This window comes from Myotis daubentonii, chromosome 2 (genome assembly GCF_963259705.1).
Source record: "Myotis daubentonii chromosome 2, mMyoDau2.1, whole genome shotgun sequence".
NCBI lineage: Eukaryota > Metazoa > Chordata > Mammalia > Chiroptera > Vespertilionidae > Myotis > Myotis daubentonii.
The window spans coordinates 80,557,226-80,582,480 of record NC_081841.1 but is presented as its reverse complement, the minus strand read 5'-3'; the positions used below and the strand labels follow the sequence as shown (position 1 = coordinate 80,582,480).

At 40.9% G+C, this 25,255-nt stretch overlaps 1 protein-coding gene across 5 annotated transcripts in view; it reads right to left on the bottom strand.

Annotated features, from left to right (window-relative positions):
- The window catches only part of METTL25 (methyltransferase like 25), a 112,883-nt gene that overhangs the window by 15,773 nt on the left and 71,855 nt on the right, over nt 1-25,255 (bottom strand). For 4 of the 5 annotated variants that reach the window (XM_059683720.1, XM_059683719.1, XM_059683723.1 and 1 more), the window contains 2 exons: nt 12,643-12,736; nt 391-465 (listed from right to left, as the gene is read on the bottom strand). In XM_059683720.1, coding sequence (XP_059539703.1) covers nt 391-465; nt 12,643-12,736 — 169 coding nt within the window. The remainder of the gene's footprint in view (nt 1-390; nt 466-12,642; nt 12,737-25,255) is intronic. The other variant, XR_009451271.1, reaches the window with a different exon arrangement.

The window sequence follows — 25,255 nt, the reverse complement described above, 5'->3', positions numbered from 1 at the left end:
AATAGAAAAAGAATGTCCTTTAAGTAACTTTGAGGTAGAATCCAAAAGCCATCATACATATGTGATGGAAAGCTTTTAAATGGGCACTAAGAATGAAATTCACTAAAAGGAATGCTTGTGAAATAACAGAATTGAGAGCAATATGTGTTCAAAGAACTCAGAAACTTCTTTCTGTACATTTATAATACACTTTAAGAGAAATCTACCATGTGTTCTCTTTATTACATTACTGACACCTAATATAGTTCTCAAATAGGAAGTGATCCCAAACGGTTTTTCTATAATAAGAGAAAAACAACATAGATTAGTTGGCCCCATAATAAAATTTAATAGGATCCTATTCAAGTCTAGCAACAAACCCAATTTAATACGTTTAATTCGGAGATTTACCATATTAAAAGCTTCCAGCTCATTCATTCTAGTCTTATACTTCTCATAGTAGTCCATTATCATTTTTTCTGGCAGCTTCAAGATAAAACAACAACAATACATTTAACAATAATTAACATTTTTTTCTTATCAAACACACCCAAAAGTAAAATAAACAACAAATTTAAAGGTGTCTGAAGAGCTCTGAGGATATTCATGAAGCAAGTCAATATAAATCTAAATTCTTTTTACTTAACTCTGCTGTATCAATATAGGTTATTTAGCATATCACAAATAAAATTACCAATAACATCCTATTAATATTGTTTAATTTCAACCAGTAGTGATGAAATATTTACTCTGACTTGTTTTTATGCTAGGAGCACATAGTAGGAGCTCAATAAATATTTTTTGAATAAAATTAATATTTAAAACACTCTGTCTAAAACTACACATTTTAGAGAAAATAATGCAAAATAATAGAAACACAATAATGACATAAATTCATATTTGCTATTTCCTCTAACATCAACTAAATTAATCTATGAACAAGCATTATTTTTTGATTTTTCTTTCTCTGAAACATATGATACCCATAGTCCAGTGAACCCTTGTGGTTAGCAGGTCACTTTCTAGATCACCCACATGTTTCAGTTTTCACCAGGTGAGCTTTATGCTTACTGAGTCAACTATATTTGTTTCTACACTTATGCTAGTTATATTATTGTAATAAAATAACATAAATATTATGTAATCAATGAAATATGAATCAAAAAGTTGTTTCTATAAGTTGATTGCCTCTGTGAAAGGCATGATAAAAGAGACTCACCAGAGGAAACTGTTGTGGTCAAAACAAATGAAAGAATGGACAAAAAGAGTAAACAAATCTGTACTCATTTCTTTGCAAATGTACAAATAAATTTGTATTTTTGCAAAGCCTGTATTCCTTTTCTTATTGTACTAAATTTCTTTTGAATTTAAAAAATACAAAAGTATAACAGTGAAAAAAGTGAGGCTTTGTCTCATCCAATTTTTAGTGTAGCTTTCCAATAAAGATCCTTTTAAAACTTTGCCCATTTTGACTCAAATGCATACCCCTGAACCAAGTTTCTGCACTAGAGTATATTGGATTGGACCCAGGCCTGCACTTCAAGCCAGAAAAAATTCTCATCTCCCAAAATTGTGTGTGCAAGTTAGTCTTCAGTGTTTACTTTGCTCTGGCCATCTGAGATCAGCAGTTATGAGATAACACACAATCTTTGTTTGCTCCTGCCTCACCAGCACACTGCTTCCTACAAAAATGGTGTTTCAGTGTGATTCTTGGTTCTCCAATATTCTGTTTCTCATTTATGCCAGACTGGAAGCACCACCTAAACCAGGAATTGTTGATTTTGCTGCTCAGGATATGCTACTTCAGAGAACTGTATTATGTTGGTTTTGTTGTTGATCTGTAACCCTAGGCTGTTCTCTTGGCACCCTTATGGATCCCTCTTTACTTTCATTGCACTTCACAAAACCCAGGGTTTGAGATTTAACATGCTGTCTGATTTTGTCAAAGAAATTTGTGTTTCTGTTTCTCTATCTGTTGCTTTTGTGGATTCTGAAGAAAAAAAGTGAGAATCTCACCTTACTCTCTAAAATATGGAAGTCTGTTGCTTCACTTAATGTGAAACAAAGCTGGACGTTATAGATTATACATTATAAATATGTTTGATGCAAAATTTTCAGATAAAATTTCAAATAGTGAAAATATATGCAAACCTGTTTCACAAAGCAAAACAAATGGCTTTGTTCTTACACCAAACGTTTGGTGAGTAAAAGTATATTAATATGTCTTGAAGTAAAATATTCAATGTATAAGGTATGATTTCATGCTTTAATCTACTTTGTCAATCAAATGTTCAACTACCAGACTGATCAGATCACAGAGATTGTATGAAAATTTAAAAATAAAGATGCACTATCTCATTTAATCCTAATATCAATCTGTAATATATCTACACTAATAAAAGAGAAACATGCAAATTGGTGTCACTCTGCTGTGCCCACCAGCCAATCAGATGAATATGCAAATTAACCCAACAAAGATGGCTGTTACGCAGGCGCAGAGTGAAGAATGAAGGCTCCAGCCAGAGTGAAGACTGAAGACTGAAAACCAAAGAAGACTGAAGAGGCTTGGCTTCTTTGCTGCGGCCTCTGCGGAGAAGCCAAGCCTCGCTGCAGCTGGACCAAAGGCCTGGGTCCCGGGTGCTGGGGAAAAACTGGTGCTGGCAGCCAGGGGAAGGAAGGCCTATTATGTGAATCTTCGTGCAACGGGCTTCTGGTATATATATGTTCATGGTCTCATTTTATTTTATTTTTAATTTTAAAATATATTTGTATTGATTTCAGAGAGGAAGGGATAGGAGAGACAGAAACATCAATGATGAGAGAGAATCACTGATTAGCTGACTTCTGCACACCCCCACTGGTGACTGAGCCCATAACTTAGGAATCAAACCATGACCTCCTGTTCATAGGTTGACACTCAACAACAGAGCCACAAAAGCCAGGCCATGGTCTAATTTTAAAGATAACATTACTGAGTGTTAAAATCACTGAGAGCCTAGGTAGGCCCAACATCCTAGAGATAAAGGAAGGTATCACAATTGATGTGCTTGGTGTAGATCGTACTTAGGTAGACATATGTGGAAACTTAATTGAATGGTACTGGGAGTATTGGTCATGAAATCCATTGCTCTCTGCTGCCCATCCCCTAGACTCCAGAAAAAGGGAGTAATATAATTAAGCTTCCTAATAGGGCACTAACTCAGTGGGCTATAGTTTGGGTTCAGAGAAATATCTAGTCCTCAAGAAAAACTAGGGTGATGGAGTAAATGGGCAGTGATGTTCAGGTGTTATAGATTTTCCCTCCACAGTTCTTATAATTTTTGGACAGTTATTATATCTTAAAGATAGCCTATGTGTTAAAAAGTATATGTTATTATTCAACACATTTCAAACGCTTGACCAATTTCATCCTGTCTGGATAAGTTTCAAGAGTCAAAGTTCTGGATATAAGCATTTCTTTTTCTTCAATGAGATTCAGGATTCCTTAAATTCTTCTGCTTTTATTTCAGATCTAAATTGTTCAGTCTAGTTTAGATGTGCATTTATTTTGTCTGCTGGTAAGCACAAATTCCCTCTTTCTTCTTCCTCAAAGGCTTATTTGTCTGATGACCACTAGTTCTGGAAAACTATTAAACATTCTTCTTTTGCTCAATGTCTGTTAACAAGTTATATAAAAATGACAAAAAGGAGCATGGGGTCTAGAGTTAGACAGTTTGAATTGGAATTCCTCCATCCCAAATTTCCTAGATTTTAGCCTTAGGAAATCCATTTAACCTATGTTTCAATTTCCTCACCTATAAAATGAGGGTAACTACTCCTTTCATAAGATCATCCTTAGTCTTCAGTGAACTAACATAAATCAAGCTTTATAGCACAATGTCTGACACAAAGCAAAGGCTCAAAAAACTAGTTTTTCTCATATTGTTCTTTGTAAAATAAACTCTTTTTACACTCGATATTTATAGAAATATCGAAGATAACAGTTTTTATATATCTACTTGCCCCTATTAAACATTACAATATGGTTATCTGTTATAATAAATGAACCAATATTGATACATTATTATTAGCTAAAATCCATATTTTATTCAGATTTCCCTAATTTTTATTTAATGTCCTTTTTCTGTTCCAGGACCCCATCCAGGACACCACATTGCATTTAGTCCTACTGAATGTGAGAATTTTTCAGACTTGTCTTGATTTTGATGTCCTGGGCAGTTTTGAGTACTTGTCAGCCATTTTGCAGAATGTTCCTTTACTGGGATTTGTCAGATGTTTTACTCATAATTAGACTAGGGTGATGGGTTTTTGAGAGAAAGACCAAAGAAGTTCAATGTTCCTACATTATATCAAAGGCACATACTATCAATATGACCTGTCACTGTTGCTGTTGACCTTGATTACCTGGCTGAGATAATGTTTGTCACATTTCTCCACTGTAAAGTTCCTCTTTACTCCCCCTTCTATACTGTATGCTTTGGAAAAAAATCACTGTGTGCAGCCCATACTTAAGGAATTATTTTCCATGGGAGACTTGTCTTTTCTCCATGTATTTGTTAAAATTGTCTTTTTTATAGCTTTACATAAGGGGGGTCCAGATAAGCAAAGGTGGACCACATTTCAACTTAACATGAAATGGGTGAACAGATGAGATATACAGTTATTCAAAGAACCCCCCATTTCCTATGTGATCAGAAGATGAATTAGCAAGTGACCTAGTTGTCAACATTAGATGGAGGGATTGAAGATGCTGATATACCCTTGGGAAGGTCATAATTAGCTCAAGAACTAAGGTAGGTGAATGTGGGTTTAAGGTCTATTAGCTGTCCAGTCTAGGGAGTGGCAAAGAGGCTGAAGTGGGCCTGACAGTCTTAGGTTGGTAGACAGAGGAAGTTATCCATGTGATCACTCAAAAAATTAGTGTCAGTGAGAATGTTCTGGAGCACACACACACAGAGGTGATGCTTATTTTTACTTTTTAAATTTATTTATTGGTTTTTAGAGAGAGAGTAAGGGAGGGAGGGAAGGAGTGGGATAGAGACAGAGAGGTAGATGAGAGAGAGAGAAATATTGATTGATTCTTATATGTACCCTGGCAGTGATTGAACCCACAACTTCGTTGAATAGGGATGACACTCTGACCAACTGAGCTACTCAGCCAGGGTGGTTACTCTTATTTTAGAAATGATGTAATGATGTGTATAACTAATCTCCCTAAGCTTGAAGTTATGGACAATAAGATGCAGGTTTTCTTTAAAAGAAAGGAAAATGTAATGCATAAAGTACTCTCATATTTTCTAATGTATACCTGTTGATTTACTAGCTGATGAAAATAAAATTTGAATAGCACAATCTACATATAAAATTCAGCCAAATTAGTCAACTAGACTTTCTTTTTCTGTTTCAAAGTACCTCCCACAGATGATTTATTAATTATAAAAGTGAATAAGCTTGGTCAACATGAGGCAGGGTAAGGAGACTAAAAGTGATGTACAAAGTTTGTTGAAGATAAGAAGCATAATCATGAATAAACAACCCATTGGTAAGCAAAAATCTGTAGAGAAAAATGATCTAGGACAAAGAGTGAAATAGTTGGTAGTTCAGGAGTGAATCACTGTAATGGTGAAGGATTAGAAAACATGAATTATTGCTAAAAAAAAAAAAATAGTAACAGTAACTTAGTCACTATGTTTTGAATCCTGCTCCCACTAACAAACTACATCCTAATGAGGCGAGGCTGTATCTTTCTGGGTTCTTATGAAGATGAGAGACTAGTTTTTTGTTTTTGTTTTTTTGTAAGTATACATATTCCTGGAATAACCTCCCATCAATTATTGAAACAAAGCTGAGTAAATCTTTATTCCTTGCAATCAAATAACTGCCTTTCTTCTTAAGATCTTTATAAAAGCAAATTATTTAATCATAGTTCTGATAATGCATCCCTACAGGGATGAACTACTGTAAGTAGTGATTTGAATTGATATAGAGATGGGGCTTGAATATATGATATAGAGATACATTGGGAGGGAATATGTCAATGTCATGAAAGACAAAAAAAGAGTTGAGGAACTGTTCCAGATTAAATGCGACCAGAGACATGACAAGCAAATGCAATGCCACATCTGGGATTGATGCTTTTAAGTACATGCTGTAAAAGACAGAGTCAGATGATGTCATTTTGTTCCATTAAAGGTGATGCTAACTTTGATCACTTGGGATAGCATGTTGACCAGGCTTATTCACTTTTGTAATGAATAAATCATCTGTGGGAGGTACTTTGAGACTGTAAATATCCTATTCCTCCCAAATCTTTTACCCAATGGTTGTAACATCCATGAATGATTTTCCTGTGAGTCAATTATTACCTTGATGGTTGCAAAAAGCACCAGGAACTTATTTATAGGAATAATGCACATGTTTTTCTCATATTAGCAAAGATGACAGGTTTTCCATAAATTTAATATGTATCAGGAATCCACTGTTTCCTTAGGGTTAGAGGGTTTCATTCAATCTAGATCATTACAGAATACATTACCACAAGAAAAAGTTTATGAGCTCCTCACATCTGTTGTTGGCCAACTGTGGAACGACTCCTGCCCTCCCACCTGTATTTAAACTACTATGATTAGTCCTGATCAACCGCTGATTTAACTTCCAAAGATCAGTTTAGTTGGTCTCCACATGTGCCCTATCTTTAACCTTATCTCTCACCACTGCCTCCCTTACTTGCTTTATGCTCCAGCAACGCTGAGTCCAGAAGCATGTTTTTCACTTCTCTGTGGTTTTGCAGAGTCCTTCCCCTCCCCCCACACCTGAAATTAATCTCTTACTCCCAACCTTCCCACCTTGTTTGCTAAGCCAACTCCTATGCATCCTTCAAGACCAAGCTAAGGCACCAAAGTCGTTTGTAAAATCTTCACAGGTAAAGTAAGTCACTCCTTTCCCCTATGCCTCCACTGTACTTTATTACAAGTTCGTGTTACAATTATTCATTTTCTTCTCTCAGGGGTTAGGTCTTAATTATCTTTGTAGTTCCAGTTTTCACTCTTCTTGGCATATGAGAGATTCTTCAAAATAAATGTTTGTTGATGAATAATTAAATGATTTAGGTCTGAAAAGTTTTGCTTTTGTTGACCTGCTTTGGAAAAATATCTGAAGATATTTATTTTTAATATATTTTATTGATTTTTTTTTTTTTTTTTTTTTTTTAGAGAGAGGAAGGGAGAGGGATAGAGAGTTAGAAACATCGATTAGAGGGAAACATCGATCAGCTGCATCTTGCACACCCCCTACTAGGGATGTGCCCACAACCAAGGTACATGCCCTTGACCGAAATCGAACCTGGGACCTTTCAGTCCGCAGGCCGATGCTCTATCCACTGAGCAAAACCGGTTATGGCTGAAGATATTTTTTTGAATTATCCTCTATCTACTTCCACTAAAGTTCTAGCTTGGTGGGTTTCAACTTTGTCCATTCAACAGCATAACTCCCTTCCATCAATTCAATACTTGAAATTACTTCTTCATTTATTTGAGTATTTGTTACATGTCTCTCTCTCTCTCTCTCTCTCTCTCTCTCTCTCTCTCTCTTTCACACACACACACACACACACACACACACACACACACACACACAAAGCTCTAGAACAAAAGCACCTTTTATTCCCCTCTTCTTATGGACAATACTATAGTTCATTTTTTTCTTTTTCTTTTTTAGCAAACAATACCTGTTCTGATGCTTTTAAAATCGCGGGCGCGCGTGTGTGTGTGTGTGTGCGTGTGTGTGTGTGTGTGCGCGCGCGCGCACTTGCATGGGTAAGGAGACAAAGACAGAAAAGTAATACAAAAGAAGATAAAGTGTTATGGATCATGAGGAAAACATAAATCCTTAAAGATGATTTTGGAGGCTTTCTGAAATTTGATGAGATAAAGTTTGGAACAGAAGATGGAGAGTAACCTTTTTTTTTTTAGGTCTAGATAAAGCCTGTCACTAGGATTTTCTTATTTTAAACATTTTTAAAGTTCTATTAAAATGTTTTAAAATGATAATTGAACTTTACAAGAATTTTACTGTAACATTTCATTCTAAGAAATCCATCTAATAAACAGTATACCTGCTGATATAAGGAGTTGGTTTTCTGCCACAATTTGTTTTCAGTAGTATAGAGTTGGGCTTACCTTTACTGTAAAATCTAAACTCTTTTCTTAAATAGACTTATACATTATGTGGGGCTGAAACAATATCATCCTTAGGTAGTTAGGGCTATAAATGAAGATCCAGGAGAGTATCATTTTGAATAAAAAGTCTTCAAAATCACTGCTTCTCCCCCACTTCGCCTCTCCAAGCTTCTTGGTGTAACATGGCATTTTTTTTTTTTTAAACATGGAGTTTATAATGGAGCTGTTAGATGACTGCAAATGGAATTACCCAGATGACAAATGCTCAAACATGGATCTCAACCGAGCTGATTTTACCCCTTAGGGGCATTTTTGGCAATGTCTGGAGGCTTTTTTTTTTTTTTTTTTTTTTGGATTATTAGCACTAGGGTGCTACTGCTGACATCTAGTGGGTAAACATCCTACAATGCACAGGGCATCCCCCACAACAAAGGATTATCCAAATGTCAGTACTCCTGAGATTCAGAAATCCTGCTCTAAGAGAAAATGTCCAAAGCTGTCTTCACAACTGACTACAGAACTTAATATTTTAAGCTGTCGAGAGCCACTTTCGTACCCAGCACAGGCAGCTCTGGTCTCTGGAATGATGATTTGTCTGTGAATGTTCTCTGTGTACTTCCATTTTTAACATGATTTCTTGAGACTAAAAATGTATTCAGACCATGTTAGGAGGTTTTCTAGGAACTTCATTTGCTTACATAGTTTTAAATATGAAGAAATGTACTGTACTTTAAAAGTTCAGAAACACCACACTTTCAATTACACAGTTTGGTAACAAATGATTATAAATTTAGTCAAAGATCTTTTAAATATTTTGGCATATTTACTCTTTTAAAGTTAAGTGGTTTTGATACTTTTTAGTAGTCAGAATCCTAGGTGAAAATTAATTTTTTTTAGAAAATTAATTTTATTTAAAAAATAAAACTATACATATACATACGTGTCTTCTTTATTGTGTTTGTGGTAAAAACTTTCATTTTAACACTGATACTTCATGATGTGGAAGAAAAAAATAGGATTTTGTATTCGATTGGAAATATAAGTCTAGTTTTAATTACTTATTCTATTCCCATCCATTCTGGCCTGATGAACACAAGTTTCTTAATTCCTGTTGCTTAAAATTAAAACAGGCCAAAAAAACCCCAAACCCCCCAAATACCCAAAACAAACAAAGCCCAAATTACATAAACTCAGCTATTTGCTTCCTCTCATCAGCACATCCTTTTAAACACCTTATATTGTTCTGTACTTTCCTGTTCCTTTTCCTTTTCTAACCAATTTTATTCAACATATTTGTTTTCAATGAGTTTCAATAGTATAATGAGAAAATTAGTGAGGCACTATTTTTGTCTTTCTTAACTAATAAAGTTAATCATTGAAGACTAATTTTTACATGGTGACACTCATCTACATTAGTCTCTTTCACTTTTGTTTCCAATTTCACTTCTCAGTATGGTGGTGGGTAATGTTGAAGTTTCCATGTTGAATCTGTGTTTAAGTTCCAACTCTACCACTTGCTAGCTCTTTGACCCTAGGAAACCGATTTGTCTTTTTCTGAGCCTTTCTTTCTAGATCATTGCATTAGGAAATATAATAGTATCGATCATAATGGATGGAACTGGAGAGCATTATGCTAAGTGAAATAAGCCAGTCAGAGAAAGATAAATACCACATGATCTCAATCATTTGTGGAATATAGTGAACAACATAGGCTGATGAAAAGGGATAGATCCAGAGACAGAGAAGCAGTGATAAGACTGTCAAACCTCAGAGGGAAAGTAGGGGAGGGTGGGGGTAAGGGGGAGAGATCAACCAAAGGACTTCTATGCATGCATATAAGCCCAACCAATGGACACAGATAACAGGGGGGCGAGGGCATGGGGGGGGGGGCGTTATGGAGGGAATGAGGTCTCATGTGTAATACCTTAATCAATAAAGAAATTAAAGATTGAAAAAGAAGAATAAATGAGCTAAAGTTGAAATGTCCTTAACATAACTATCACATAGTAAGTACTTAGTAAACATGAACTATTATTAATATTCTTATCAGTAACAAAATAAGCATATTAAGGAACATTTACCAGGATTATTTTTAAAAATAAATCGGAAGAGAAAGCCATCTGAAAGGATAAGTAACATTCTTTCTGGATTTTTACTGTTTGGTTTTTGGCAAAGGATAATATATTTTTAGTTTAAATAAAAACTTAGCTCTTTATTTGTGAAAATAATGTGTAGGTTTGTGATCTTGATATTAAATGCAAGACATGAAATTGAGACAGCAATAAAGATATGCACTAATTTATACTAATTGGAAGGAGGATCAATCTGCTTAAAAATATTTTACAAAAACCTAGAAATAAAATAACTATGATAAAAGTGTCTATTCTTGTTAATTTATTCAAAACTAGAAGGATCTTCATTTTGGTGACTTAAAAATACTTATAGGAGTCATATTAATGGTGCCATGATAAGTAGTAAATATACAAAGATCAGAATAAAAACTAGTACTCTTTAGTTAGCATTTACTATGAACAAACATTGTGTTCACTCAGTCTTTTATGTATTTACCTGATTTAATCTTTCTTAAATCCTATGAGTTAGAAATGCTTTTTTTAAATAGTAATTTTACAGGGGGAGGAAACTGTTTTGTACCAGTCTGCTTGCTTTAAGTAATAAAGCAACTGGAGAGTAAATGGGTAATCCTATCTAATAATAGAGAAACATGGTAATTAACTGTAACTTCATTACCCTTCCCATTGGCTAATCAGTGAGATATGCAAATTAACTGCCAAGCAAGATGGCGGCCAGCAGCTACACAGCTGAAGCAAACAGGAGGCTTGCTTGCTACAGTGATGGAGGAAGCCAACGTTCCCCGCCTGCTGCAGCCCAGCTCTGAGCTCCGGATGCAACAAAGTTGAAATTATAGAACCTAAACAAGTTCCAGGTACCTGCTTTCAGCCAGCTTCGGCCTCAGAGCTTAGAGTGGCAGTGATGGCAACAATGTTTCAATTATAGAAGCTAAATAAACCCAGATACCTGCTTTCAGCCAGCCACGCCTCAGAGCTGGAGCCAGGCCACAGAGCTAAAGCTGGCTTTCAGCTCCAGTGACAGCCATAGAAGGTAAATAAATCCCAGAATAAAAAAAAAAAAAAAGAAAAAAAGGAGAGGTTGGGAGCTTCAGTCACCCGCCAGCCTGAAAACAGCCGTCAGCCCCTCACCCAGACAGGCCAGGCCCCCCAGTGGGGACTCCCACCCTGAAGGGGATGTGACCAGCTGCAAACAGCCATCATCCCCTCATCCAGGCTGGCCAGGCACCCTAGCGGGACCCCCACCCTGATCCAGGACACCCTTCAGGGCAAACCAGCCAGCCCCCACCCATGCACCAGGCCTCTATCCTATATAGTAAAAGGGTAATATGAAAACTGACCCTAACAGCAGAAGGACTGGGAATGACTGGTCACTATGACACACACTGACTACCACGGGCCAGACGCTCAATGCAGGAGCTGCCCTCTGGTGGTCAGTGAGCTCTCATATGGGAGGAGCTCTGCTCAGCCACAGCCAGGCTGATGGCTGCCAGTACAGCGGTGGTGGTGGGAGCCTCTCCTGCCTCCTCAGCAGTGCTAAGGATGTCTGCCTGCAGTTTAGGCCTGCACCCTGCTGGCAAGTGGACATCCCCCGAGGGCTGCCGGGCTGCCAGAGGGATGTCTGATTGCCATTTTAGGCCCAATCCCCCAGGGAGCGGTCCTAAGCCAGCAGGTGGTGATCCTCTGAGGGGTCCCAGACTGCGAGAGGGCACAGGCCAGGCTGAGGGACCCCCCCATCCCCCAGAGTGCACAAATTTTTGTGCACCGGGCCTCTAGTTGTTATAATAACTAAAAATAACCTTTAGCTTTGAAATAATCCTATCTGTATAAATTTTCTCTTTCAAGAGACATAGTTCATTCCTTTAACCATATTTTATTCTTTATTTCAACTTATAATCAATTAAAATACCAGAGTGATCCTAAGCTAAACTTAATATAAGTTTAAATATAAACTTAATATTTTAGATAAATCATTTAAATCATGTTGAGAATTTTTTTCTCAGTGTTAGAATATTTATTAGTAGTAGTCAATTGGCTTAACTCTTTGTTTCCAACAATATGTTCTCAATTATTAGCTTAGACTAAAGGCTTTTTGAATTTAAGATTTTTAGTTGTAATTAGCTATATAATCCTTAAATATAAGCAGTTCAAAATTAAAGCCATTGTCTCTTGCTTTACTTACAATTCCCATTTTGATTTGAGAATTGGCATGTTTTTCCTTGAATAAACCTAAAAGGTAAACTGAAATAAAGGTAATGGAGATTTGGTTCCAATATAATTTAGAATGTTTTCACTAAATAAGAGAAAAATAGAAGGCAAATGATTTTATATTATCTCAATTCATTACCCCATAGAAATTCTCCTGTTTTTATGAAAACAATGGGTAATCATATACTGACCTTGGACTCATCTAATCCAAGCTTCTTTAGAGACTTTCTGACATAATCCAGAAAGGAAGAGGATTTGGAATAAATTTTACCAACATATCGATCACTGCAAAACAAAATTGAATCACAAAATATTTAAAAATATCTTCTGTGTAAATGGCACAAGATCCAGATGTGATAAAAATGTAGTAATATTATTGTGAACATTTTAAACTTACATATTACACAGTATTTGAGATTCCCTTTTGAGAATTCTTTCAACATACACCAGTGAAAGACAACATTATGAAGACAATACTATGAGAAAGATGTAAATTTATAGTATTAAAAAGTCTCAATTTTAAAGGGAACTATAGGCCTTTCAAAATTTCCCACTGTGCTACAAAACACATTTTAATTTTATGGGCTCAACATTACAGTGCACATTTAATTGCACCATCTGCTAACAGTGGTGATAATTCAACCGCTATGCAAAGAAATCTTCTTCGGTGCCAGCCATTGATCAAGCACCAAAACACTGAGTTGGGTCTGACTTGATCTCACTTATACCCTACTGATTTTCATTACGGTTTAAACAAAATATCATGAGATGGTTTAAAATTTAATAAATTTAATGCTAGACTATTATATCTCACAAATTTGGTTGCAGTTTAGGAATAATGTAAAAATCAAGGGAACAAAAAATTCACCATATCCATATATCAAAAACAATGAATAAAAGCTCATTTACATTTGACAGTATAAATATTAATCCCTATGATCAATTAAACATGAAGTTCTATCAATTCTTCCATTGAAATACACCTTAAATATATTACTTCAGCTCTGGTTCTAGACAGCCACCTCAATTCCACTTATTATTACTCAGGTCCTTATCATTATAGTTACTTACACGGTAAGACTGAAGCCTGTCCCCTTCATTCCTGCCTATATTGCTATACTATTTTTTAGAAGACCGTTTTTATTTACTTCCATGCTCAAAAGACTACTTTGAAATAATAGTCATTTAAATAGGTATAGGTTCCAGAAAGAAGAAATTATATATTTTATAAGTTTTCATGTAATCCTCAAATCCTACACATACTTACATTTTTTTGGTGTATAACAGATATCATATAATAGATATGTATATCTTATGTATCACAGAATATTGAGTTGATTAACTCTGTGGCTAGAAAAAGATGTCATTTAATATAACATCTTAGAAAGACTTTTAAGATGTTTTACAGAACCAACAACATCTAGTTAGACTATAATAGGACAATACATTACTACTGTAAGTAGATCTATTTATTAATCAAGTAGACAAAAGTATAGGCAAGCTTAACTATACAAATAAGAAAATATAATTTAAAACATATAAAGAACCACTGATCAAATATATAAGAAAAAGTGCAATGTAAACAAAACAAATAACAGCGAATATTTATTTCATGTTTAGTATGTGTCAGGGTCTCTTTGCTGTATTTACTAATTTAATCCTTAAAACGACCCCGTGTGGGAGGTCAAAGTATTATCCCCATTTTAGAGATGGTGAAACTAAAGCACAGAGAGGTTAAGTAAACTATCCAAAGGTTGCATCCAGTTAATATAATTGTTTTCTGTCAGAAAATTTCTAAGGTCCCCTGGATGGCATCTTTTTCTGCCTCCTGTTTTGTATTTTCCACTTCTCTTTACTCACTCAGTCTTTACACTTCTCATATGAAAATGCTCAAGTTTCTGTCTGAAAAAAGCAAGCAAACAAACAAAACACTCAAAAACACAAGCTCTCTCTAATTTCATACCATAAAACTATCTAATATACATGGTGGATATCACATGACCAAAGGATAGAGAGTTGAGTCCTATACAAATTCAATAATATAATTAAAAACATTGTAAAAATTTTTATATATGTATCTCATACTGCATACAGGCAATCAATATACACTTGAACACTTTACATATTTCAGTCACTGCTCTGGGTTATATATTGAAAACCATGTAAGGAATTTTCAAAGGTAAATTTTACAATACATGATTCCTCTCTATGTTGCCACTGTATACGATGAATTTTCTATAAGAATTCTCTTACTCATTAGAGTCCCTTGATTTCTAGGCCCAGAAAGCATGGGCCCCATGCCAAACAAAGGGAGCTTACTGCTGTGATAAGACTGTTGGACTATGTCCAAGTACTGCTTACTATTCTCCTGAAAAAGAGTAATGGTACTATTTTGATTCTCCAGTGATGTCCAATAGTTACCTTTTTAATATGCATAACTCTTTTCTCTACTGTGAGTGAACTCCTTGATGACAGAATCCATGGATTATTTGACAGATTATCTGCAAGGCCTGAGAGTGCCTAAGAGCATAGAGGGTAGTGCTTAACACAAAATAGATTACCCAACGAATATGACAATGGCAGCAGGGTTAACAGAAAGATTCAGACTACAATCCAAAGTTTTGCCTCATCGACAGTAAGGACTCAAGAATACTCTCTGAATCAAGAATACTCTCTGAGCCAAAACCGGTTTGGCTCAGTGGATAGAGCGTCGGCCTGCGGAATGAAAGGTCCCGGGTTCGATTCCGGTCAAGGGCATGTACCTGGGTTGCGGGCACATCCCCAGTAGGAGATGTGCAGGAGGCAGCTGATCGATGTTTCTCTCTCATCGATGTTTCTAACTCTCTATCTCTCTCCCTTCCTCTCTGTAAAAAATCAATAAAATATATTTAAAAAAAAAAAAGAATACTCTCTGAAATGGTGTTATAGCCCAGCCTGGTTGCTCAGTGGTTGAATGTCGACCTATAAACCAGGAGGTCACAGTTCGATTACCGGTCAGGACACATGCCCGGGTTGTGAGCTTGATCCCCAGTGTGGGGCAGGCAGGAGGCAGCCAGTTAATGGTTCTCTCTCATCATTGATGTTTCCATCTCTCTCCCACTCCCGTCCCCTCTGAAATCAATTTTAAAAAGAAAAAAAAATGGTGTTGAAAAAAAAATACACTAGGAGTGAAAACATCTTAATTCCACCTTCTGAAAACAAGTCACTTCTCAGATCCTCAATTTCCTCACCGTGAAAACAGGTGGAATGGAGGCAACATCTACTTCATAGGATGATGGGAAGATGTAAATGAGATAACGCATGTGGAGGATAATTGTAAATGCAAAGTGGCACATGTTAAGTGCAGTAGTATTTATTTTGGTAATATCACTTTGTTGGCATTTTATTTTTTAAACTAGAGGCCCAGTGCACGAAATTCGGTGGGGTTCCCTCAGCCCAGCCTGCCCCTCTCACAGTCCGGGAGCCCTCAGTGGATGTCCTACTGACGGCCACAGTCTGGCAGCAGAGGCTCGGAGCAAGCGTCCCGTGTGTGTGTGTGTGTGTGTGTGTGTGTGTGTGTGTGTCCACTGGGGACCTGCCCCCAGCCTCATTGGAGGCTCAGAGCAGGCGCTGTGTGTGTGTGTGTGTGTGAGTGTGTGTGTCTGCTGGGGGCCTGCCACCAGCCACACATTGGAGGCTTGGAGCAGGTGCCCCTCTGTGTTGATCTCAGGCTCCTGGCCTCCACTGCGTGTTTTTCTCTCCCTTGAGCTATGGCCAGGGTGGGGTGCTGCCTGCAGGCTGCACTTTCCTGCTCATGGATCACTGGATCACTTCAGAGACTGGGGGCAGGCCCTGCTGAGTGCTGCCTGCGGGGAACTTTCCTGATCTGGGATCGCCATTGCGATCCCAGCAGAAGGCCCACCTGGGGACCGCCACCCTCCGCACTTGCCTGCTCTGGGATCGCCATGGCAATCCCAGCAGCAGGCCCACCTTGGGGCCGCCAGTCCTCCACACTTGCCTGCTCTGGGATCGCCATGGGGTCCCAGCTGGCAGCGGGGCTTAGGCGGCACACGGGGATCTCGGCTGGGGCGGGGCTTAGGTGACATGATCGCGTCACCTAAGCCCAGCACCCAGGGCCGCACCCAGCCCAGAGGGCGTGTGGCGCTGGCCAGCCCTGCCTGCAGTATGCAAATTAATTTGCATATGGCGCTGATTAGCCAATGGGAAGTGTAGCAAAGGTACGGTCGATTACCCTTTTTGTCTTTTATTAGATAGGATAAGTATTCTGACTTGTTAAAAGTTTTAGTTTTTGATTGTGGAGGATTCCAGTCAAGATGGCGAGATGCTCACCTCCTTCCAGGATCACATCAAAATGACAACTAAATTATCGAGAAATCTACCTGGAGAACCACCTGAAGACTAGCTGAACAGAACTCCTATAACTAAGGATATAATGAGTTTTGGTTTTACTTATTGTTTGTATAAGAGGTTTCCCTTATTGCTTGTACAGATATGCAGTGACTCTGTAAGGAATGTAACTGGTTAACTGTAGTGATTGATATACAACAGTGGGTCTTCACATGGCTGTGAGAGATCTGCAAAGACTTTCAAGAAGTATAGAGTTGGAAATAATTTTAAAGGAGTCAATTTCCAGATCCTCCACCTTCTTACATCTACACTCCTAAAACTGTTTGGGTGGGTACCTGTGTTCTAGATTCTGTTTCACATATCCCCTTTCACAAAGAGCCCTTTGCCTGCATTAGCCTGCCAAAGGAAAGGCATACCTCTCACCCATATTACCCTCCTGCATTGTTATGAGGTAGGGCTCAGAAGATCCTCTGAAGCATCCATCTCAACAGGAGACTCAGTCCATTAAAATTTTACCCCTCATGATAGATAATTTAAAATAAAAACTTATAATTTATGTTGTCTACACATATAAATATTTACATAATAATAATTCAATTAAAATAATTTTAAGAAAACACTCAGAGCCCTGGCCGGTTTTCTCAGTGATTAGAGCATCGGCCAAGGACGGAAGGGTTGTGGGTTTGATTCCTGGTCAGGGGTAGGTACCTGGGTTGCAGGTTCCCCAGCCTCACGGGGGCAATCAATATGTCTCTCTCATGTCAATGTCTGTTTCTCTCTCTCTCTCTTTCTCTCTCTTTCTCTCTTTCTCTCTCTCTCTCTCCCCCCTCCCCCCCTTCCATCTACTCCCTCCCTTTCACTTTCTCTAGGAATTAATGGAAATAAATGTCCTCATGTGAGGATTAAAAACAAACAAACACATACTCAGAGACTTACTGGTATAGAAAATTTTGTTGTCAACTGGACATGATATAAAAAAGTAAAAGGAGAGCAAAGACCAGTCACCAAAGGGAAAGGAAGTTACACCATGTTCCTGTTGTGGATTTAAAGAATGAATGGACCATACCTAACAGAAAAGATTAAATTTTAGAAAGTATTCATATTTCAGAAGAATCTTTCATAGAATTTATTGGCTGGCTCTCAACAATATATGTGATAATAAAGAAAACACAAGAATTTAACTTTGTTATTGTCATTTCATTTGGAGTTGACAGAAATATTATTACATAAATCACAAATGAGATCTTAAAAGAAGTTAGAATAATATTTTCAAGATATTTCTGTTTCTTAGAGTGTTCCCCATAAAACACTTAGTGCTACAAATATTAATTGTGCACAGAGTTTTGGGAGAAGAAATATAGTATTAATAAATGTTGGTTTCAATAAAGTTTAATAGATTTCATAATAATAGCAATCACTATGTTCTAGGAATACTTTTAAATACTTTAAGGATATTAACTTATTTTTCACAACATCCCTTTGAGGTAAGTATTGTTATTGTTCCCAATTTAAAGATGGTAAAACAGATAAAAATATGTTAAGTAATGTCCCCACAGTCACATGCTATAACCTAGTGAGGCCTGGGATTTAAAACCAGGCAGTAGAGCTTGTATGTATGTTCTTTACTGTTAAAATATGCTGTCTCTCACCAAATTATTCAGTGTCTTTAAAATATGAATGGGCATTGGTAATTTTAAGGAAGGTAATAGTACATTAAAACATTTACTTGATTAAGAAATTCTTCTCTCTCAAACTATTTTTATAGAATCACTGCTTTTCAGGACAATAATCTAGAGAACACTATTACAGAATAATCAAAATCTGATTTATCCTCTTTCAAAAGCATTTCTAAAACTAGAAAGCACATGAAGGATAACAAGTTCAATCCCTGCTTTTCAAAGATGAGGAACCTGCAGCCAACAGAGGCTGAGCCTTACCTAACTACCCTGCACGGCGTGGCGGAACGGGGACGAGAAAGGAAATTTGCTCTGGATACTGCCATCTCGTTCTCTTCACATCTGCCTTGGGCTTTGAATATTTATTTATATATTTTACTAGAGCAGTGGTTCTCAACCTGTGGGTCGCGACCCCTTTGGTGGTCGCGACCCCTTTGGCGGTCAAATGACACTTTCACAGGGGTCACGTAAGACCATCCTGCATATCAGATATTTACATTATGATTCATAACAGTAGCAACAAAAATAATTTTATGATTGGGTTACAACATGAGGAACTGTATTTAAAGGGCCAGAAGGTTGAGAACCACTGTACTAGAGGCTCAGTGGACAAAAAATTTCTGCATTGGGGAGAGGGGTCCCTCAGCCCAGCCTGTGCCCTCTCACAGTCTGGGACCCCTCAGGGGATGTCCACCTGCTGGCTTAGGCCCACTCCCCGGGGGATGGGGCCTAAGCTGGCAGTCAGACATCCCTCTGGCAGCCCGGGAGCCCTCGGGTGATGTCCACTTGCCAGCAGGGAGCAGGCCTAAGCTGCAGTCCGACATCCTTAGTGCTGCTGAGGAGGCGGGAGAGGCTCCCGTCACCGCCGTTGTGGTGGCAGCCACCAGCCTGGCTTGTGGCTGAGCAGAGCTCCCCCTGTGGGAGCGCACTGACCACCAGGAGGCAGCTCCTGCATTGAGCGTCTGCCCCCTGGTGGTCAGTGTGTATCATAGTGACCAGTCATTCCCAGTCGTTCTGCTATTAGGGTCAATTTACATATTACCCTTTTATTATATAGTATAGAGGCCTGGTGCATGGATGGGGGCCGGCTGATTTGCTCTGAAGGGTGTCCTGGATCAGGGTGGGGTCCTGCTGGGGTGCCTGGCCAGCCTGGGTGAGGGGCTGATGGCTGTTTGCAGGCTGGCCATGCCTCCCGGCAACCCAAACTCCTAGCCTCTCCTTTTTTTTCTATTTTTTTCGGATTTATTTATCTTCTATAATTGAAACTTTGTAGCCTTGAGTGGAGCCCAGGTCTGGCTGGAAGCCTGGGTTGCTCATGGCAACCCAGGCTCCCAGCCCCTCCTTGAGCGGAGGCCATTGCCAACTGGAAGCAGGTATCTGGGATTTATTTATCTTCTATAATTAAAACTTTGTAGCCTTGAGTGTAGCCCAGGGCCAGCCAAGGCAGGCAGAAAGCTTGGTTTCCTCCATCGCCGGGAGCAAACCAAGCCTCCTGCTCGCTCCCGCTCCATGGCTGCCGCCATCTTAGTTAGGTTAATTTGCATACTCGCTCCTGATTGGCTGGTGCGTGTGCTTGTGGGTGTGGCTTGAGCGCAGCACAGGGATGGTTAATTTGCATGTTTCTCTTTTATTATATAAACGAGAGGCCCGGTGCACAAAAATTTGTGCACTGGCGGCGGGGGGGTATCCCTCAGCTCCACTTATGCCCTCTCACAGTCTGGGACCCCTCGGGCGATAACGACCTGCTGGCTTAGGCCCACTCCTGGGTGGAAGAGGGCAGGCCCAATCCCTAGGTGCCTGCCCCGCAGCCCCTGGTCGGGCTCAGAGCAGGGCCGACTGGGGAGTTGGGGCACCGCCCCCTGTCATGCACAGAGCAGGGCGGATCAGGAAGTTGTGATGCCACCCTAAGTCACGCTCAGGGTAGGGCCTATTGGGGGGTTGGGGCGCCACCCCCTGTCACACTCAAGGCAGGGCCGATGGGGAGGTTGCGGCTCCATCCTGTCACACACAGAGCAGGACCCATGCGGGGGGGGGGGGGGGGTTGGGGTGCCGCACCCTGTCACACACAGAGCAGGGTCGATCAGGGGGTTAGGGAGCTCCCCCCTATCAGGCACAGAGCAGGGCCGATCAGGGGGTTGTGGCCCTGCCCCCTGTCACACACGGTGCCGCAGGGCGATCAGGGGGTTTGGGCGCTGCCCCGTCATGCTGCTCCAGGGTCCAGGAGGCCTTGAGGCTCTGCTGATCCAAGTGCTGGGAGGCCTCACGGCTCTGCTTGACACCGGGGCAGTGAGGCCTTGCTGCTCAGCTGATCCCGGGTTCGGGAGGCCTTGCTGCTCTGCTGATCCTGGTGCTGGGAGGCATATTACCCTTTTACCATATAGGATAGAGGCCTGGTGCACGGGTGGGGGCTGGCTGGTTTGCCCTGAAGGGTATCTTGGATCAGGGTGGGGGTCCCGCTCAGGTGCCTGGACAGCCTGGATAGGGGATGATGGCTGTTTGCAGCTGGTCACAGCCCCTTCAGGGTGGGGGTCCCCACTGGGGTGCCTGGCCAGTCTGGGTGAGGGGCTGAGGGCTGTTTTCAGGCTGGCGGGTGACTGAAGCTCCCAACCTCTCCTTTTTTCCTTTTTTCTTTCTTATTCCGGGATTTATTTACCTTTTATGGCTGCCACTGGAGCTGAGAGCCGTCTTTAGCTCTAAGGCTCGGCTCCAGCTCTGAGATCCCGGCTGACTGAAAGCAGGTTTCTGGGGTTTTGTTTAGCTTCTATATTTGTAACAATGTTTCTTAGAGAGCAGTTGAGAGGCCCAGCAGCGGCAGGCGGAGAACCTGGCTTCCTCCGTCACTGGAGCAAGCAAGCCTCCCTGTTCGCGTCAGCTGCCTGGCTGCCAGCTGCCATCTTGGTTGGCAGTTAATTTGCATATCTCGCTGATTAGCCAATGGGAAGGGTAGCGAAGTTACGGGTAATTACCATGTTTCTCTTTTATTAGATAGGATAGGGGCCTGGTGCATGAAATTCGTGCACTGGGGGGGGAGGTGGTCCCTCAGCCCAGCCTGCCCCCTCTCACATACTGGGAGTCCTCAGGGGATGTCCTCCTGATGGCTTAGGCCCGCTCCCTGCTACCCTTGGGGAGTGGGCCTAAGCCGCAGACTGGTTACCCTTTGTGGGAGGTGACTGGGCTGATCAAGGGAAGGCACCAGCCCCATCACCCCGCTGCTACAGCCACTGCCAGTCACCACAGCCACCAAGGTGTTTTCATCAACACAGACTCTAGTCCCTTCACCATGAAAAAATGACAACTTTCTTTAGGCATTTTCAAGATGTGTCTTTCATAGGATATGACATTTCTTTATTTTTTTTTTTATCCTCACCTGAGGATATGTTTCCATTGATTTTTAGAGAATGTGGAAGAGAAAGGGAAAGACAGAGAGAAACATCAAAGGGAGAGGAACACTTTGATTGGTTGCTTCCTGCATGAGCGCTGACCTGGGCCCCATCCAGGGAAGAGCCTGCAACCTAGGTACATGCCCTTGGTCAGACTTGAACCCAGGCCCTGTGGTAGGCAGGCCGAGGCATTATCTACTGAGCCAAACCAGCTAGGGCAGAATATGATATTTCATAGTCCCTCCAGCAGCAGACCTTCATTTTTTTCTCCAGGAGTGAGGTGGAAAACCCTACATCACCTTCTTGGATTCTTATTACCCAAGTTACTAAGAATATTACCAGCGGCATACAGGGAGCTTAGCCAATGAGCAGTCAGAAAAGGTGTTTCCTCTGTAGTTCACATCAATTGCCAGCTCGGCCCCTGCCCAGGCCTAAGGCATTAGGCCGGGCGTTAGGCCTGGGCAGGGGACCCCCACCCTGCTCTGATGGCGAGATCCACCGCTGCCCAGACCTCAGGCCTCTGGCCCAGCATTAGGCCTGGGCAAGGGACCCCCTACCCCCTGAGATCACTGACTCTGCCCCTCCCCAGGCCTCAGGCCTCTGGCTGGGGCATTAGGCCCAGGCAGGGGACCCCCAGCCCGCTCTGATCGCAGGCTCTGCCCCTGCCCAGGCCAGAGAGGCATTAGGCCTGGCCAGGGGACCCCCAGGCTGCTCTGATCGCCTGCCCAGGCCTAAGGCCTCTGGCCGGGGCCTTAGGCCTGGGCAAAATACCCCCAGCCCGATCCGATCGCAGGCTCCGCCACTGCCCAGTCCTCAGGCTTCTGGAGGGGCGTTAGGCCTGGGCAGGGGACACCCAGCCCCAGGCGATTGCCAGCTGCATCCCTTCCCAGGCCTCAGGCTTCTGGCGGGGCATTAAGCCTGGGCAGGGGGTCCCAGCCCCGGGCGATTGCCGGCTCCATCCCTTCCCAGGCCTCAGGCTTCTGGCGGGGCGTTAGGCCTGGGCAGGGGACACCCAGCCCACTCCGATGGCCTGCTCCGCCCCTGCCCAGGCCTCAGGCCTCTGGCCAGGGTGTTAGGCCTGGGCAGGGGACTCCCAGCCCGCTGTGCTCACCGGCTCCACCCCTGCCCAGGACTCAGGCTTCTGGCCTGTGCGATCGCCTGCCCCCCTCTCTGGTCCCTGATCTGCGGCCCAGATCCCACAGGTGGCTTCTGGCGCTGCCTGCCCCGCCTCCCTGGTCCCCGATCTGCGGCCCAGATCCCACGGGCAGTGTCTGGCGCTGCCCGCCCCACCTGCAGTATGCAAATTTGCCATCTTTTTTGGGTTAATTTGCATACCCTTCTGATTGGCTGGTGGGTGTAGTGTAGGTACAGTCAATTAACATCTTTGTCTTTTATTCGTGTAGATCTGGATACTCTGGAACCAGATTATTGGTTCTATCACTTGTAGTGAATAAAACATCATTTCAGTTGGGGTATGATCAATGAAACAAATAAGTAAAATATATAATGCATTAGTAAAAAAATTCGATGAGAAGCTGATGATGAAGGAGAGAGGGCAGATATGAAGTGATAGAGGAGTGATGGGAATGATAACTAGACATGATAATTCTGAGTAAAAAAACTGAAGGAAGAGAGTGAGCTAGCCATGTGGATATCTGGCAAGGCAAGTTCCAGGTAGAGGATATGTCATATGCAAAGACCCAAGGTAGAAGTGCTTCTGGCATTTTTAAGGAATAGTGAGAAAATAAATATAGACATAAATACAGGAAAAACAATAGAAATGAAATTGGGGAGATGAGAAGCCATACCATGTAAGATTTTGTAGACTACAGTGAAAATATTAGCTTCACTTCCAAGTGAATAAGAAACCATGAGAATATTATGAGCAAAATCTAACTTTTAACAGGTTCATCATGGCTATTGTGGAGAGAATGGACTATAGGGAACAAACTAGAAGTAAGAAGACCAATTAGGAAGTTATTGACTTTGGGTGATGGGCGCACAGTGCAATATACATATCTTGAAACATAGAAATCCACACCTGAAACCTGTATGATCCTATAAACCAATGTCACCCCAATAAATTTAATAAAAATAAAATAACAATAATCTAGATGAGAAACGATGGTGGCTTGAACCAGGTTGGTGGCCTTGAGGATGGTGAAAAGTGGTAGAATTTTAGATATATTCTGAGGGAGAAACTACAAAATTGCTGAAGGACTAGATCTAGCAGTGTGAGAAAGAGAGTAGTCAAAGACTCCTCCAGGATTTTTGGCCTGAGCGACTGGAAGAATAAGATTGTAATTTACTAGACTAGATACTTAGGATGTATCAGCATATATGGTATTTAAAGCCATGAGACATGATGAGATCACCTAGGTAGTAGATATATATAGAAAAAAAGCGCTCCAACAATTAGAAGTTTGAAAGAAGAAGAATCAGCAAAATAAACTGAAAAAAGAGAGAAAAAAAAGATGAGTATTTTGTGAGGGACTTGCCCTGGTATGAGAGAAGAAGGGCTGCAATAAAGAGTAGTAAATTGTGTGAAATCCTGACAACAGGCCAAATAAGATAAGGATTGGGAACAGTCAATGGGATTCAGCAACACAGAAGTAAAATCTGATTCGAATACAAGAGAAAATGGGAGATTGGGTGTGTCATAACCAATGGACACAAGACACTGGGGGGAAGGGGGTTGGGCATGTGCCAGGGGGTAGGGGAGGTCGGGGGAAGGTGAATGGGGGTGGGGGAAAGGAGACATATGTACTACTATCTGTAATACTTTAAACAATAAAATTAAATTTAAAAAAATAAAAATAAAAAATAAATAAATAAATAAGAAAATGGGGGGGGGGGGAAACTGGCAGCTCTTTGAAGGAATTTTCTGGTAAAAGGGAACTGTTAGGTCGGAGAGAGCCCAGAATCGGATACATGCAGACATGTGACGAGATAATGGACTCCCCCTGGCATGTCTAACAGATCAGCATGCCAGACACAGATACTGGCTTCTCCCTGAATCAACACTGACCCCCACACAGATACTGACTCCTTCCTGAACACCTTGCTGACCCCCTGCAGCTGAAACTTCCTCAACTGAATACCTCAGCTCATGTCCCCGCCCCTCACCCAATCACAGTATAAAAAAAGCGCCCCCCTCCCTGTTGGCATGAATCCATGTGCCCTGTCTTTGGGGGTACGTGGGTCTCCCGGGGATGCAGAAATAAACCTTTTCCTTTCCTTTCTTTTCTGATTCACTGGACTCTCTATTTCCTGCGCCGCCTCCTGAGCCACCTAACCTAACAGGAACAACAGATATAGAATAGTGGTCGGATGGGGTAATGGCATCCAAAGAGCATTTTCAGAATGTGTGCTCTTAACCAGTAGGATATATCATTTCATTT